Source organism: Melozone crissalis, unplaced genomic scaffold (genome assembly GCF_028551555.1).
Source record: "Melozone crissalis strain CALT ecotype California unplaced genomic scaffold, PUWL_Pcris_2 ptg000129l_1, whole genome shotgun sequence".
Lineage (NCBI taxonomy): Eukaryota > Metazoa > Chordata > Aves > Passeriformes > Passerellidae > Melozone > Melozone crissalis.
In genome coordinates this window covers 709,594-724,056 of record NW_026535903.1, presented here as the reverse complement: position 1 = coordinate 724,056, position 14,463 = coordinate 709,594, and the positions used below count along the sequence as shown (strand labels likewise).

The window sequence follows — 14,463 nt, the reverse complement described above, 5'->3', positions numbered from 1 at the left end:
CACTCCCCTGTGGCACTCTGAATTGGCAGCTTTTATGGCATTCCAAGACACTATGGGTCAAAAAGGCATTGCTGGGTATCACAGATGTCTTGTATGGTTTTTGTCTAGGTTAAAAAAAACAAACATATATGCACTTTGCTACAGGATCCGTGAGGACAGGACTCAGACTGGGCACATCCTTGGAGACGTGGAGCACAGGAGGACACTGGGGACGTCTGACAGGGGCGTGTCCCCCGTGGTGTTTGTGCTGCTCCGTTTGCTCACCCACCTGTCCATGCTGCTGGGAGCCTCCAGAGACCCTCAGGTATCTCCAGAAATGCCTCCAAGGGGTCACACAGGATGTAGGGGAACCTTTGTGTGCTGCTGGTCCTTTTCACCACACTGCCAAGTGGCCAGGGCAGTCTGGCAGGATGCAAGACCCAAATTCCCTCCCTCCTTGCCCGGGAGAGATTTTGGTTAATTCCTCATTTCCATGCAGGCACACCCACCCAGCCCTGCCTTGATGGGCACAGGTAGCAGGAATCCCACACGTGGGGTGCCTGGCAGGACTGAGCTCTGTGTGCTTTGTGCTTCCCTGGATGTTTCTGGCTGTGCTCAGCTCTTGCCTTTGTTGTCTTCAGTCCCTGGGAAGGATGATCAAGCCAGCAGTGGAGGATGTGGTGAGCTTCCTGCAGCAGCACGTTCAGGAGGACCTGGCACAGCTGACCAGGATTTTGGGGAAGAGTGTGGATGACACCATCAACATCGTGCACCTGGTGCTCAGCAGGCTCCTGCAGGCCCCCCAGCAGCAGCCAGGCCAGTGTAAGCAAAGCCCCCTGCCCTGTCACTCCTGGGGCTGTGCTCAAAGGGCTGTGGCCATGCAGCCACCTTGCTGACAAACCCCTTCCAACAGCAGCAGTCAGCTGAGGAGGAAAATAGAGAGCTTGAAGCTGTTTCTTACTGTGGGGAGGGAAGAATTTTTGGCTGTTTGCTTCTTTCAGTCGGGTACATGGGGTTTGCAAGGTTTGGTGCAGTCAATAACTCTGAAAATGAATTATTGACAAAACAGTGTCATGACAGATGGGCACAGCTTGCAGCTCCTGAGCAGGGCTGCTTGTGCTGTGTGCAGTCCCTGTTCTGTGCTGCCTCTCAGTCACTCCCAGAAGCTCTCTGGGAGAAGAGGGATGGCACAGTGGGGCTCATGGTGGGCTCTGGAGTCACTGTGGCACAGAGGCATTAATGTGTAAATGGCCCCTGTTTGGAGGGTGGGCAGCACCAGTCAGTATTCCAAGCTTCACCCTGTCGTTGATCATGGTCTGACCTTGGACAGCCTGTTCAATATTTCTGGGGTTATGAAGGAGCTGTGTAAATGTCCCCATCATTCACATGAAGCTCCTGGAACCCTGGATCACTCTATGATGTTTGGGTGTCACTCTCCAGCTGGACCAAGATACTCCGTTAACTTCTAGCACCTGTGAATCTGTGCTTTCTTTTCACTGAGATATTGCAGATGTAAGAGGCGAAATATTCCTGTTGCAGGGCTGGTGCAGTTTGATGAGTTTCTGTCCACCAAGGGGAAGAGAAACAAATGGGAAGAAATTGTTGCAGACACAATTATTGTTCCTGAATTGGAGGTGAGAAATCTTCTATACAGAGTCAGCAGCTGAGCAGTTCAAAATCCATTGGAAATCTGATGTTCTGTAATATCTACACTTTTAACCTGGCTGTTCCCAAAGCCAGCCCTTCCATGGCACAGCTGCAGGTTAAGGATTAGCCACCTTTATCTACCTGGGGAAATGGGAGCCTGAGGCTGGGGTTGTTCTGGGGTGAATCTGTATAGCTGGAAAAGCAGAAATGGCTCAGCTCAGCTGAAGGCATTTCACACTATCCAATAATTTATTATTCTTTTAATGCAGGATTTGGATAAAAAGCTTCTCAAGTTGAACCGGCAGATCCAAGAGGATGAGAGAATCTCCTCCAACCCCATAGTGAAGCTGGTGTATGGGGACCCAGCTGCGTTCCTGTCCCAGCTGCCAGGGGACAGCCACGTGCACCACTCCAGGATGTGGAGCTGCCGCAGGAGGGTTTCTGTGGAGAACCTGGGCCACGTTGTGCAGCAGAAGAACGCCAAGGACGCCGTCCCTCTCCTTTGCAAGTTCCTGCAGAAGGTGGGGCTGGCACAGGGCTCAGAGCCTGGCATTGCCCAGGACTAAACCACGTTTGGATTATCTCAGTACTTGCCATGATCTTGAGAATGAACACGGAAGATATTGTTGTCTTTTAAACATTTAAGAAGTAATTCCATAAAAGTATTTTCCCAGCTGGTGTGTCCAAGCACAGCCTTACCCACAGGCTCCCTTTCCTCTTCCAGGAAAATGAGCTGAGGCTGGTGAAATTCCTACCAGAGATTCTGGCTCTGCAGAGAGATTTGGTGAGGCAATTCCAGAACACAGCAGAGATCAAACACTGCTCCATCAGGGAGTTCCTCAGGGAGCCCCACTCAGGTGAAGAGATGCTGCCAAAATTGTAATTAATGAAAAATAAAGTGCTGGATTGTCTGGTTGAAAGTGAAGGGGAAAACTCACCTTTTCCTTTTAACTCTCATCCAAATGAACTGAGACTTGGATAGGGTTGGAAAAGTTACCAGATGACTTTAAAGGGAATTAAGTACAGGAGATTTTTTATGAGGGGTGGGAGCTCTGTGCAGTGCAGCAGTGGTTCTGTGGGCATTTTAAATTCAGCCCTAGAGCAGGGCTTGCCTAAAGAGTGGGAATGAATGTTCTTCCCTTCCTTTCATGAAGTTTGTGGCAACTCCTTCAATTGTATTTAAGTACAATTACTGATGCTTTTAAGTACTTATGGAGAAGTACATAAAGGTCATGCAGGAGCAGACAATAATGGAAAACTAACAAACTGAGCCAATGACTCCATTTGATACCTTTAGAAAGGTGTTTGATGTCTGTTTAGTCTCTTGAGCAGTAGCCTGGAGTTCAGTGGTGTGCTCTGAAGATCCCTGTATTGGAGAGTCTCACCAGGAAAAGGCGTTTAATGTATTTATCTCTTTGTTGTTTCTCAGATGTGATGAGGGACCTGTTAGAGAGGAGAGTGAATGTGTTTCTGTCTGTCTGGAACAAGCTGAGAAGCTCCCTGGACACCAATGGTGAGCAGCTTCTTTCCCAGCCCTGCTCCTCGTGCTGAGTTCAGGTTCCTCCCATCACTGATGCTGAGGCATAGCCTCAAAACTGGGCTTGGCCATTGAATTTTAAGAATGTAGGTACAAGTGGAGGATTTGTTTCCCTGTTGTAGTATTCTGACCTGAACTTGTTTCCTTTCTCACCTGAACTTGTTCCCCTTCATGCTTGTCCCTCACACCGAGCGTGCAGCTTTTCTCAGCTCGGTGCCTCCTGCCCTGGCTAGCCTGGGTGCCTCTGGGCCCCTCAAACCCTGCTGTCTGTATTCCAGGGGAAATCAAGCTGCCCAAAGGCTACTGTGATGCTGAGCTGAGCCTGGACAGCAGGCTGGAGGTGCTGCTGCCGCGGTGCCAGGGGCTGGGGCTGTGCTCCACGGCGCTGGCCAGTTACCTGATCGGGCTGCACAACGACCTGGTGCACTCTGTGCACAGGCACACCAAGGAGGATGACAGGTGTGCTGCTCCCTGGGCTCTGCTGCATCCCTGCTCCCTCTCGGGCAGCTTTCCCCGCTCCCCAGAGGCCTCTCCCTTTGAGCACGGGCCCTCTGCTCCCTGCAGGTACCTGGTCAGCCCCTCGGAGGTGGCCGACCTGCACCTGATCAGCTACGAGGTGGAGAGGGACCTGATCCCTCTGATCCTGTCCAACTGCCAGTACAGCATGGAGAAGGGAGGGGAGACCTTGCAGGACTTTGACCTGGAGAGGATCCAGCAGCAAGTGATCAGCAAGTTCCTGCAGGGGAAGCCGCTGATCACGCTGACGGTAGGAGGGGCAGGGCGGTGCAGCCAGGAGGGCTCTGGGAGCACCATTCCAGGATTCACATCCCCGGCTTTCTGTCCTGACAGGGAATCCCCACCCTGGTGCACAGACACGACCGCAACTACGAGCAGCTGTTCGGTGATGTCAGGAACAAGCTGGAGCAGGTGGGTTTCTGCACTGCAGGAAGCAGGGCAAGCATGAAATCCCTGCTTTTCCAAGGGTTTTCTGTGCCTTGCCTTGTCCATCCAAAGCCTGCCTGCTGCTTTCTCAGCATGCCTTGGGCGCTGCAATCTGGCCTTGTGCTGCCAGTCAGGATTTACAAAGAGAAGGGAAATGCTGAAATAGTTCAGCATTTCAGTTTCCTAAGTCTGGGGCTCTGTTGTCTTCCTTGACTTGAACAGAAAAAGGAACGGCTCTAAAACAATATTAACCGCGACTTTGTGTTTTTCAGAGTGCCCTGCCCAGTTCTGTGATGAACATGATCAGCGGGGAGCTGCAGTCCTACAGTGATGTGTGTGATGCCCTGTCCCTCACTGAGATCACCCTGGGCTTCCTGGCCATGGCTGGTGAGAACGCTGACATGCTGCTGACCGAGTACATTGAGCAGGTTCTGCAGATGGGGGATCAGACAAACCCTCACGTGCTGCAGGTGAGTCCTGAGGGCAAAGCTCAGACCTTTGTGGGGCAAAATCTGGTTTATGCTAAATCCAGCCTGTGTGACAGAGCCCTCTCACTTTGCCCGTCGTGGTATCAAAAACTGGATTATTGAGGGCAGCTGGGGAAGGGTGAGAGGGCTGGATGAGCTCTGTGCTGGGCTTTCCTGGGCAGGGCAGGCTGGGGACAGGCTCCAAGGACACCCCTCACATCCACAGCTGTCCTTCTCTTCCAGGCCCTGAGACGGTGCCAGCTCAGGCACAGCATGGCCCTGTGGCAGCTCCTGTGTGCCCACAAATCCGAGCAGCTGCTGCGCCTCGGCAGGGTATGGCACCCCCAGCCCCTCTGTGTGAGCTCCTCTGCCCTGCCCTGCCCTGCCTGCAGCTGCTCAAATGTGCCTTTGGGTTTTTTCCTCCCCTCGCTGCATTTTTAGGATCCTTTTGCAGATGTCAGTCCAGACTACAAAGAAGAGCTCACCCCAGAGCTTGCCAAGCTCCTGCACACGTTCCTGGTGCACTGCAGGCTGGAAACCTTCCTGCAGGAGCTCCATGAAATGATCATCCTGAAGCTGAGACGTGCCCAAGCTGTGCAGGAATTCAAACCCACATGGAGGTAGGAGTTGCACACCCAAAGCCACCACGGTTGTTGTTAAGTGAAGCTTCTCTGCCTCTGAGCATGCACACAGTGGGAACACTCCCTTGGCACATGCATGGCCTGGGGGACACGGCCCAGGCAGCAGCATCAGGAATATCCACAGCCATTTCTGGCAGGTGTCACTTCCATCTCACACAGGCTCTCCTGGGGACACTGCTGGCCAGGGCACAAACACCAGCACTTCTGCAGGCACTTGGATAAAATAATAACAGAATCGCAAACTCATTAAGGCTGGAAACCTCCATGATGATCAAGGCCAGCCTCCAGGGATAGGCACAGCTCTGCCCTGCAGCCTGCCCTCACCTGGCTGTTTAACCCTTCTCACTACACACACACCTGTTCACTTGTGGGTATTGAGTATTTTGGGTGGGTGCACTGCACTCATACTGTGGAACTTGCGGGATTTTTCTTTTAGCTGTTAATGCCATTCTGCTCTGTCTTCCAGCCTGAAGGAATCACTCTTGCCTTACCTTGATGACAAAGACTCTGAGTTAGCTCTGGAGCTGGAAGACACATTCCCAGATGAGATTCTCCTGTCTCATGCCGCTGGTACCTGGAAAGCAGCTGCTGCCTTCAAGAGGGAGCACAGGGACAGTTAGGACAGAGCCCTGCCGGGGACTGCCACAACACCGTGTCAGGGCTTCTGCCACTCTGGGCATTTGTTTGGGGCTTGTTGGTTGTTCTTTGGGTTTGGGGTTGTTGTTGTTGTTTTTACACCTGATGTGAAGAGTGGCCGTGGAGGAGGGTGAAATAGACCCAGCAGCTCAGTGCGAACCCTGGATCGCCACAGCTCCAGAGCCACCGGAGGAACATGAAGGATTTTTTTACAAGCCATGGTGCCGTCGTGCCGGGGCAGGGTTGGTGTTTTCCTGCCTGTCTTTCTGCGCTGGCTGCAGAAGCGGCGCCTGCCCGGCGCCCCCGCACAGGGAGCCCTGAGGGCCGCGGCTCCTTCGCTGCCCGGCCCGCATCGGCCCGGCCGGCTTCTCCCCTCCCTTTAAATAAACTCGTTCAGCTCCCGCGCCTGCTCCCGGCTCCTTCCGCGGCGGGGCCGGGGAACGGGAACGGGATCGGGGCCGCCGGCCCGGAACGGCCGCGCCCGGCCGCGCTTTCCGGGGAGCGGCGGCGCTGCGGGACGGGCGGGCCCGGCGCCGCCATGGCCGCGTCCCCCGCCCAGCGGCGCCGCTGGGAACGGTAACGGGGCTGCGTCCGGGGCTGGGGCCGGGAGCGGTAACGGGGGTCCGGCTGGGACGGTCCCCGGGGACCGCCCGGCGGCGCCGCTGGGAGCGGTAGCGGGGCTGGGGCAGTTACGGGGCTGGGGCCGGGAGCGGTAACCGCGGTCGGGCTGGGAGCGATAACGGGGGTTGGGCTGGGACGGATCCCGGGGACCGCCCGGCGGCGCCTCTTGAGGGCGGTAACGGGCATCGGGCTGGGAGCGGTAACGGGGCTCGGGGCTGCCCGGCACCGCGTCCCGACAAGGCACGGGCACCCTCGGCGCGACTCGCCGGTGCTCCGGCCCCGGTTGAGGTTTGCGGCTCCCCGGGGAGGGAACGGGGCGCGGTCCGGGCCGGGGCTCGGGGAGCGGCCCCGCTGTGATCGCGGCCGGCCCGCAGGGAGCAGGCCCGGCTGAGGGCCAGCGTGCTGGAGGAGGACACGGAGCCCTGGCAGAAGCAGCCGCAGTTCGCGGGGCTGCGCAGAGTGGGAGGCGTGGATCTGTCCTACAGCAAGGGGGACGAGAGCCGTGCCTGCGCCTCCCTGGTCGTGCTCAGCTACCCGGACCTGCAGGTACCGCCCGGCCCGGGGTCTGGGGCGGCGGGAGGTGGGTATGGGGAGGAATGCTCGCTGAGAGGGTGGGCAGGCCCTGGCACGGGCTGGGGCTGCCCCTGGATCCCTGGCAGTGTCCCAGGCCAGGCTGGACACGGCTGGAGCAGCCTGGCACAGTGCAAGGTGTCCGTGCCTGCCCCAGGTGCTGTACCAGGACTGCCGCATGGTGCCCGTCACCGCCCCGTACGTGGCCGGGTTCCTCGCCTTCCGAGAGGTGCCTGTCCTGGTGGAAGCCGTGCAGAGACTTCAGCAGGAGGAGCCCCAGCTCCAGCCTCAGGTGTGCTGCTTCCCTTGTCCCGAGCTGGGCTGCAGAATCCCAGGGAAGGTGTTCTCCCTCCGGAGCCTGAGCTGCTGGGACAGGAGGGGCAGGGACAGAGATGTGCTGGAGCATCCATTCCCTTTCCTTGGGGAGCTGGGAGCAGCCAGGCCTCCTGCGGGAGCCCATGGTGTGTGCCAGGCACTGCCAGTCCCACACTGCTGCTGCTTCAGGTCAGGCAGTCAGGAGGAGCCTTTCAGGGAGAACTGAGGAACCAAGAGAGATTCCTCCTTGCTCCTTGGAGTGCTCTCAGTGCCCAGGCAATAACAGTTCTGTTTGACTTTTTCAGGTGCTTCTGGTGGATGGGAATGGCCTGCTCCATCCCAGAGGTAGGCTGTTCCTGCAGAGCCCTGTGCTGCTCCTTGGCGTTCCTGTTCCCTGGTGTTCTGCAGCTACAGTGGCTCCTTGTCGGCAGAGTTTGGCATAGCGTGTCACCTCGGAGTCCTGACAGACCTGCCGTGCATCGGCGTGGCCAAGAACCTCCTGCACGTGGATGGCTTGGTCAGGGATGAGCTGCACAAGGAGCAGGTTAGGCCAGGCTGGGGTTTGGTTTTTCACATCCCAGGGGAATTTGGGCAGCCATCTACAATGATGAGCTGATGCGTGTGTGTTTATCCCCAGGTTCGTTCCCTGCAGAGGTCAGGAGAGGCATTCCCACTGACAGGCACCTCGGGGAAGGTCCTGGGCATGGTAAGCTCTCACTTGTCCCTCTCCACCGTGGGGCTGTTTCAGTGATGCCCTGCAGGTGAGAACAGGTGACCAGTGGCACTGCTGGCCCCTTCCTGAGAGCTCAGGTGGCTGCGGGGAGCTGGCAGCTCAGGTGCTGGGAGCATTGCCGTCCGTGGCTGTGGCACTGAGGTGCTCCAGCAGCCTGGATGGTGAGCTGCAGCCTGGGACAGGTGCCAGTTCCCTGGCAGCTCCCGGGGATCGGGCTGGGAGCGGCTGATTCAGAGCAGAGCAGGAGCAGGCAGCTGGGAGACTCTTCCTGTGGGTGCTGTCAGCCTGGGCTGGCACAGCTCCCGCATCCCAGAGCAGCCTCGGGCGTCTGGGGAAGGGACACGGGGACAGACAGGAGGCACTGGGCTGGGGAAAGTGTTCAGGAAGGCTGGGAGCTGCCAACACACAGCCACCACCCCACCCCAGGGCTCTGGCTGGCTCCTAACTCCAGTACCCTGTGTGTGTGTTCAAACGAGCCTCTCCAGTGCCTGATCTCTCCTCTCTGGCTGCCCAGGTGCTGCGGAGCCACAGCAACAGCTCCAGGCCCCTGTACGTGTCCGTGGGGCACCGGGTGAGCCTGGGCACGGCCGTGTCCCTGGTCAGGGCCTGCTGCCGCTTCCGCATCCCGGAGCCCATCCGGCAGGTACGGCACCCCTGGGGCAGGGGGGGCACCCCTGGGGCAGGTACGGCCCCCCTGGGGCATGGGGGGCACCCCTGGGGCAGGTATGGCACCCCTGGGGCATGGGGGGCACCCCTGGGGCAGGTACGGCACCCCTGGGGCAGGTACGGCACCCCTGGGGCAGGAACGGCCCCCCTGGGGCATGGGGGGCACCCCCGGGGCAGGTACGGCGCCCTTGGGGCAGGTGTTGCACTCCTGGGGCAGTGTTTGCCGAGCCCTGGGCTGCTCAGAGCCTCAGCTGCCCCTCCTGTGCTGGGCAGTTCCCCAGCCCCTGGTGCTGCTCGCTGGTCCTCCCAGGCCCGTTCCCCTGAGCGGTGCCCGGCAGCGTTGCCAGCCCTGCCTGCAGTGCCAGCCTGACTGATGCCCTGCCCCGCTGCTGTCAGTGCCCGGGAGCTGGCAGTGCGGCTTTCCCGGGCGCTGGCAGCCCAGCACGGCCGCAGTGCCGCCCCTCTGGGCCTCTCCCGCCGCACGGAGCCGGCAGCCAGCAGGTGACAGCACTGCATCACCGTCGCCGGCTGCAGCTGCCCCCGCGGCTCAGCCTGGGCTGCTTTGAAATCGCAGCACAACTCGGGGAAAGGCTCTGGAGGAGCTCAAAGCCTCTGGGACCTCTGGCCTGGCCTTCCCTCGTACCTGAGGTGACCCTGCTGTTGGTGGCTCCAGAGCCAGGAGTGACCCCGGGGTGTCCCTGTCCCTAACACTGCCCTGGGACAGCCCCTTGGCATCGCTGCTGTGCCAGGCTGGGGGATCAGGGGTGTGCCCACCTGAGCAGCCCCCGGGGCAGTGCTGGGTGACCCTGCTGCTCCAGAGCTGCAGCGTTCGCTGGGACTGAGATCTGCTCACAAGCTACCCCAGAGTCTGAGCTCCTTGGAGCAGAGCAAGCCTGGGGTGTCCAAGCAGAGCTGCAGTTCCCAGCCCCAGCCCCAGTACCTGCCAGACTGGGGGAGGCTGCTGGAGCTCCTTATGTAACCTGCTCCAGCCAGGACAGATGCCTCTGCAGAGCTCGAGCCAGCTCTGCAGTCTGTGTTCAAAGGGAAGGAGAAGCATTCCCTTTGGAAACAGAAAGGTGTCTTGGAGCTTTTCATCACCCTCATTTCGCTTCCAGCCATCTCCAGGATTTGCTCGTGTTCGAAGACTCTTCCAGTTCCCTGTGACCTTTTTCTTGGAGTGATGGAATGAATTATGATCACTTTTCTTACAGAGAGATGAGAAATCCAACAGGGGAGTGTGTTTACTCTAGAGGGATGGCAGGAGATGAGGACACTTAAACCTTTCCATGGGACTGGTCCCTGCTCTGCTTCCTCTGTGGTGACTGCCACAGCTCTTGGCAAGGCAGGGCTGACAGCCTCAGCTCCTGAGCTCCTGCAGCTGGGGTTGGGATGTAGGAGGCTGTGGAGAATCCTGCCATGGGTGGCTGGCGTGGCCTTTTTGCCGTGGTACATCTCCAGAAACTGCAGACCTGACAGGAGAAGTGCTTACAGTGTCAGGAAGGACCTGTGGATCACCAGGTCCTGCTCTGGAAGTTCTGGCAGGCCTGGAAATGGTTTGTGAGAGCTCAGCTTTGCACAGCTCCTGGGGTTTGTGTGAGGGCAGCATGTGCAGCGCAGCTGCTGTGGCAGCTCGGGCTCCTGCTCCAGGGGATGTGGTGCTTCCCAGGAATGCACATTACCAGGCAGGGAGCAGCAGGCTTCCATTTGCATTCAGCCCACAGCGTGGCTGTGCTGCCAAGGAGCTGGCTGTGGTGCAGATGAGAGGAGTGAGATCTCGCAGGAAGCAGGGGGATGAGCTGCCCTTGTCACCTGCAATCAGTATTTACATCCCACTCAGTCCTTGTCCCACGTGCCAGGCCCAGGCAGCAGAGCTGTGCTCCTGGTGAGGCCCTGCAGGGAGCTCCCAGTGCAGCCCAGCACGGCCTGAGGGGCCCTGGAGCAGCCCAGGCCCTGCTGAGAGAGCTGCCCTTGCTCCTGGCACAGGTCAGAGCCCTTCCTGGTGCACCCTGCTCATTCCCAGCTCCCTGTGCCCTCCCTGGTGCACCCTGCTCATTCCCAGCTCCCTGTGCCCTCCCTGGTGCACCCTGCTCATTCCCAGCTCCCTGTGCCCACCCTCCCTGGTGCACCCTGCTCATTCCCAGCTCCCTGTGCCCTCCCTCCCTGGTGCACCCTGCTCATTCCCAGCTCCCTGTGCCCACCCTCCCTGGTGCACCCTGCTCATTCCCAGCTCCCTGTGCCCTCCCTCCCTGGTGCACCCTGCTCATTCCCAGCTCCCTGTGCCCTCCCTGGTGCACCCTGCTCATTCCCAGCTCCCTGTGCCCACCCTCCCTGGTGCACCCTGCTCATTCCCAGCTCCCTGTGCCCTCCCTCCCTGGTGCACCCTGCTCATTCCCAGCTCCCTGTGCCCTCCCTCCCTGGTGCACCCTGCTCATTCCCAGCTCCCTGTGCCCTCCCTCCCTGGTGCACCCTGCTCATTCCTAGCTCCCTGTGCCCTCCCTCCCTGGTGCACCCTGCTCATTCCCAGCTCCCTGTGCCCACCCTGGTGCACCCTGCTCATTCCCAGCTCCCTGTGCCCTCCCTGGTGCACCCTGCTCATTCCCAGCTCCCTGTGCCCACCCTCCCTGGTGCACCCTGCTCATTCCCAGCTCCCTGTGCCCTCCCTCCCTGGTGCACCCTGCTCATTCCCAGCTCCCTGTGCCCTCCCTGGTGCACCCTGCTCATTCCCAGCTCCCTGTGCCCACCCTCCAGCTGCCAGGGCTTGCACCAGGAGCCTGCTCTGCTCTCTCTGGGTCAGGTTCTGCCCAGCCTCCTGCTCACCTGCTGCTTCCTTCAGCTGCCCCTGGGTGCCCAGGGGGTTGGGCTGGCTCAGGAGGGGCTGCTGGCACAGCCTGAGGGTGCTCCAGCCCAGCAGGAGGGGCAGGACTGCAGCTCACCCTCTGTGAAACGCTGAGCACTCGCCCTCAGAAGAATAAGACAGGGCACCAGCCTCTCTGGCACTGGGCAGCAGTCACTGCTGTCTCTGGGGGCACCTTTAGCAGAATGAGACAGGGCACCAGCCTCTCTGGCACTGGGCAGCAGTCACTGCTGTCTCTGGGGGCACCCCTTCCAAGCCTGCTGTGCCCAGGGACCACCCTGGCCCCTCAGGTAACAGGCAAAGCAGCATTTCCACAGGCAGCACTGATCCCCTCTGAAAATAGCCCAGATCTGTGAGGATTATTGCTGGGCAGTGATCCATCTTATTGATTAGCCCGTGGTTAATCAGCACCTTAAGCTGACTCCAGTGCTGTGCTGGGAGTGAGCCCTGCCTGGGAACTGCCACCTCATCAAGCACTAGCTGGTGTTCTCGGCACAATGTGCTTGGGGTTTTTCTTCCCTAGAAGAAGAGCTGGTAGCTGTGGCTGCTGCTCCTTGCTGTGCCCGTGGGGACCACTGAGCAGCCTCCTTGCCTGGTTATAAAATCCATCACGTAATCGCTTATCCTGAAGAGTGATCAAAGTTATTTGTCAGTTCGGTTATGAAACTGTCCAATTATAGAGAGGAGGGAAAAAAATCTCCCAAACAAACCACCCCTTCCTTACGTAACTCTCCTCCTCAGCTGGCAGGAGGCTCTGCAGTTGTGGAGCAGGTTCCAGCAGCAGGCACAGCCTCCACCAAGGCCTGGGGGCTGCAGGAGAGGCTCCTGGGCAGCAGCACGGGGTGGAGAGCAGCAGAGCTTCAAGGACAGTCCCCAGGGATGTGCTAACCCAGTTTCTGAGCTCGTCACCAGACACTGTGAAGCTTTTCCAGCTGGGAAGGTCACATCCTGCTTTGTAGGTGGGGAGAGACGCTCTGCCTTTGAGGTGGGCACAGCAGCTGCTCGGAAACGGCACAGGAGTTTCTAAAAGAGGAAAAACTTTGAAGGACTGTAAAAATCAACTGGCACTCCTCAAGGTTGTCCAGGAGCCCGGGATGTGCTTGTGGTGGCATCAGGGGTGTGCTGCTGGTGTCGTGCAGCACTGGAGGGCTGAGCAAGCACCTCAGAGTAGGGGTAGGGACACCCAGTGAGTGCCCAGCAGCCCTTGCTAACAGCTCTGGGCGCGCCTGGTGCTCTCCTTGGTGTGTTCCTGGTGGGACGTGCTGACAGCAGGGCGGATGGGCACACTGGGGTTACAGCCGGGCTGCTCAGCCCATGCCCGCTCCTTCTGCTGTTCTGTTCCAGGCTGACATCAGGTCCAGGGAGTACCTGCGGAGGCAGCCCTGTGCTCCCGTGGAGGGGCTGCAGGCCGTGCCTGGCAGCCCTCAGAGGTGGGTGTGTGGGCAGAGGGCACCTGCTGTGCCACGAGCTGCGCTAATGGCATTAAGGGTCCAGGCAGGGTAACGGGGTGAGCTCGTGGGGAGGTGAGGACATGTGCAGCCTGCAGGAGGTGATTCCTGCTCCCTGTGGCCACGCTGCCTCACACGCTGTCCTGAGCTGGCAGGGGCAGCAGGGATTTGCTCTTTTTTCAGCAAAGCCCCAACGCCCACAGGTGTGACCTGAGGGGGACAGAAATACCTGCAGGGAGCTGCTTTTGGCCCCAGGCCCTGGGGAGGGTCAGAGTCCTCCTCTCTTACATAAGGTGGGGCACTGGGTGTCAGTTCAGGGCTAAATCTGCCCCTGGGCTGCAGGAGCTCAACTCACCAAGTGCCAGTTGTTTGTGCCTGTTGGCTTCTACTTCTTGTAAAACTGCTTCCTATTTTCTTTTTCATCCCTGCAGCAAAAAGGAGGCTGAATCAGAGGATTAGCCTGGTGCCAGAAGAAATTGCAGAGCTTCTCTTCACTGGGTCCTGTCCTGCACAAGGCTGAGTCCTGCTGGGTGCAGGAGCCCAGTGCCACCCTGGGGACAGCTGTGCCAGGCTGTGTCCCGCAGCACAGCACCAGCCACTGCTCGGGGAGAGTCCTTGCAGTGAATTTCTCAGGGTTCCTTTTCCAGTACTGGTAAAGTCTTTGTGTGAGCAAAGCTCACGTGAGAGTTTGCAGCACCTCCCTGGAGTCCTTGTGCAGCTGCAGGGCTGATTTGCAGAGGGGCTGAGGCACTGCAGAGGCAGCCTGTGTGTGCCACCACACCTCTGTGGCTCTCTGAGAGCCCTCCCTTCCCCCTGATTTTGGAGCAGTTCCCCTGTCCCTGCAGCCTGGGCTCTCATTGCCCCTGCACATCATGGGGAGCAGCAGCCCCACTTGCAGCTCTCCTGGAGGAGGGATCATCTCAGGGGAAAGGATGGGAGGAACCATCACCCATCGCCCTCCCAGGGGCATGGGGAGGTCATTCCTGGCACAGAGAGAGCTCCAGGTGCCCAAATCCCAGCCTGGACACCTGGCCCAGCCCCAGCTCAGCCTGAGGAGCAGAGCCCGGAGCTTCTGTGCCCAAATCATCCTCAGCCCTGGTCCATCCTGCAGGACCAAGGCTGCTCCCAGGGTGAGGGGTCCTGGCTGGGGCTGGCAGGTGGCTCCTGACTGTTCTGAGGAGCAGAAGGTGCCCTGGGAGATCCTGGTGTGGCTGTGAAGATTCCAGCCTGAAGAAGATGGCAGCTTTCCTGGGGGTGGGGAGGGGCCCTGTGGGCTGTTTCACCTCCATTTTGCATAAATTTGTTGTACAACTCTTGTTCTTTTCTGTCTTGGAGCTGCTCTGGGTGGGGAGGACAAAGCCCAGCCCCTTGTGTCTCTGCTGTGTTGGGTCTGAACCGGGTGGGGAA

At 59.0% G+C, this 14,463-nt stretch overlaps 2 protein-coding genes across 2 annotated transcripts in view; both read left to right on the top strand.

The window, feature by feature from the left end:
• Positions 1 to 6,166, top strand: part of RNF213 (ring finger protein 213) — a 42,777-nt gene extending 36,611 nt beyond the window's left edge. The window contains exons 53-65 of the mRNA XM_054293084.1: positions 145 to 304; positions 621 to 801; positions 1,519 to 1,613; positions 1,896 to 2,147; positions 2,351 to 2,483; positions 3,056 to 3,139; positions 3,442 to 3,622; positions 3,728 to 3,929; positions 4,013 to 4,090; positions 4,378 to 4,575; positions 4,816 to 4,905; positions 5,014 to 5,192; positions 5,680 to 6,166. Coding sequence (XP_054149059.1) covers positions 145 to 304; positions 621 to 801; positions 1,519 to 1,613; positions 1,896 to 2,147; positions 2,351 to 2,483; positions 3,056 to 3,139; positions 3,442 to 3,622; positions 3,728 to 3,929; positions 4,013 to 4,090; positions 4,378 to 4,575; positions 4,816 to 4,905; positions 5,014 to 5,192; positions 5,680 to 5,833 — 1,987 coding nt within the window. The 3' untranslated portion in view covers positions 5,834 to 6,166. The remainder of the gene's footprint in view (positions 1 to 144; positions 305 to 620; positions 802 to 1,518; positions 1,614 to 1,895; positions 2,148 to 2,350; positions 2,484 to 3,055; positions 3,140 to 3,441; positions 3,623 to 3,727; positions 3,930 to 4,012; positions 4,091 to 4,377; positions 4,576 to 4,815; positions 4,906 to 5,013; positions 5,193 to 5,679) is intronic.
• A 210-nt stretch (positions 6,167 to 6,376) lies between these two features.
• Positions 6,377 to 13,963, top strand: ENDOV (endonuclease V). The gene is made up of 9 exons (XM_054293082.1): positions 6,377 to 6,425; positions 6,845 to 7,016; positions 7,198 to 7,332; positions 7,661 to 7,700; positions 7,787 to 7,899; positions 7,993 to 8,061; positions 8,603 to 8,731; positions 12,953 to 13,038; positions 13,488 to 13,963. The coding sequence occupies exons 1-9, from the start codon at positions 6,388 to 6,390 to the stop codon at positions 13,513 to 13,515; spliced, it is 810 nt and encodes a 269-aa protein (XP_054149057.1). The 5' UTR covers positions 6,377 to 6,387; the 3' UTR covers positions 13,516 to 13,963.
• The last annotated feature ends 500 nt before the right edge of the window (positions 13,964 to 14,463 follow it).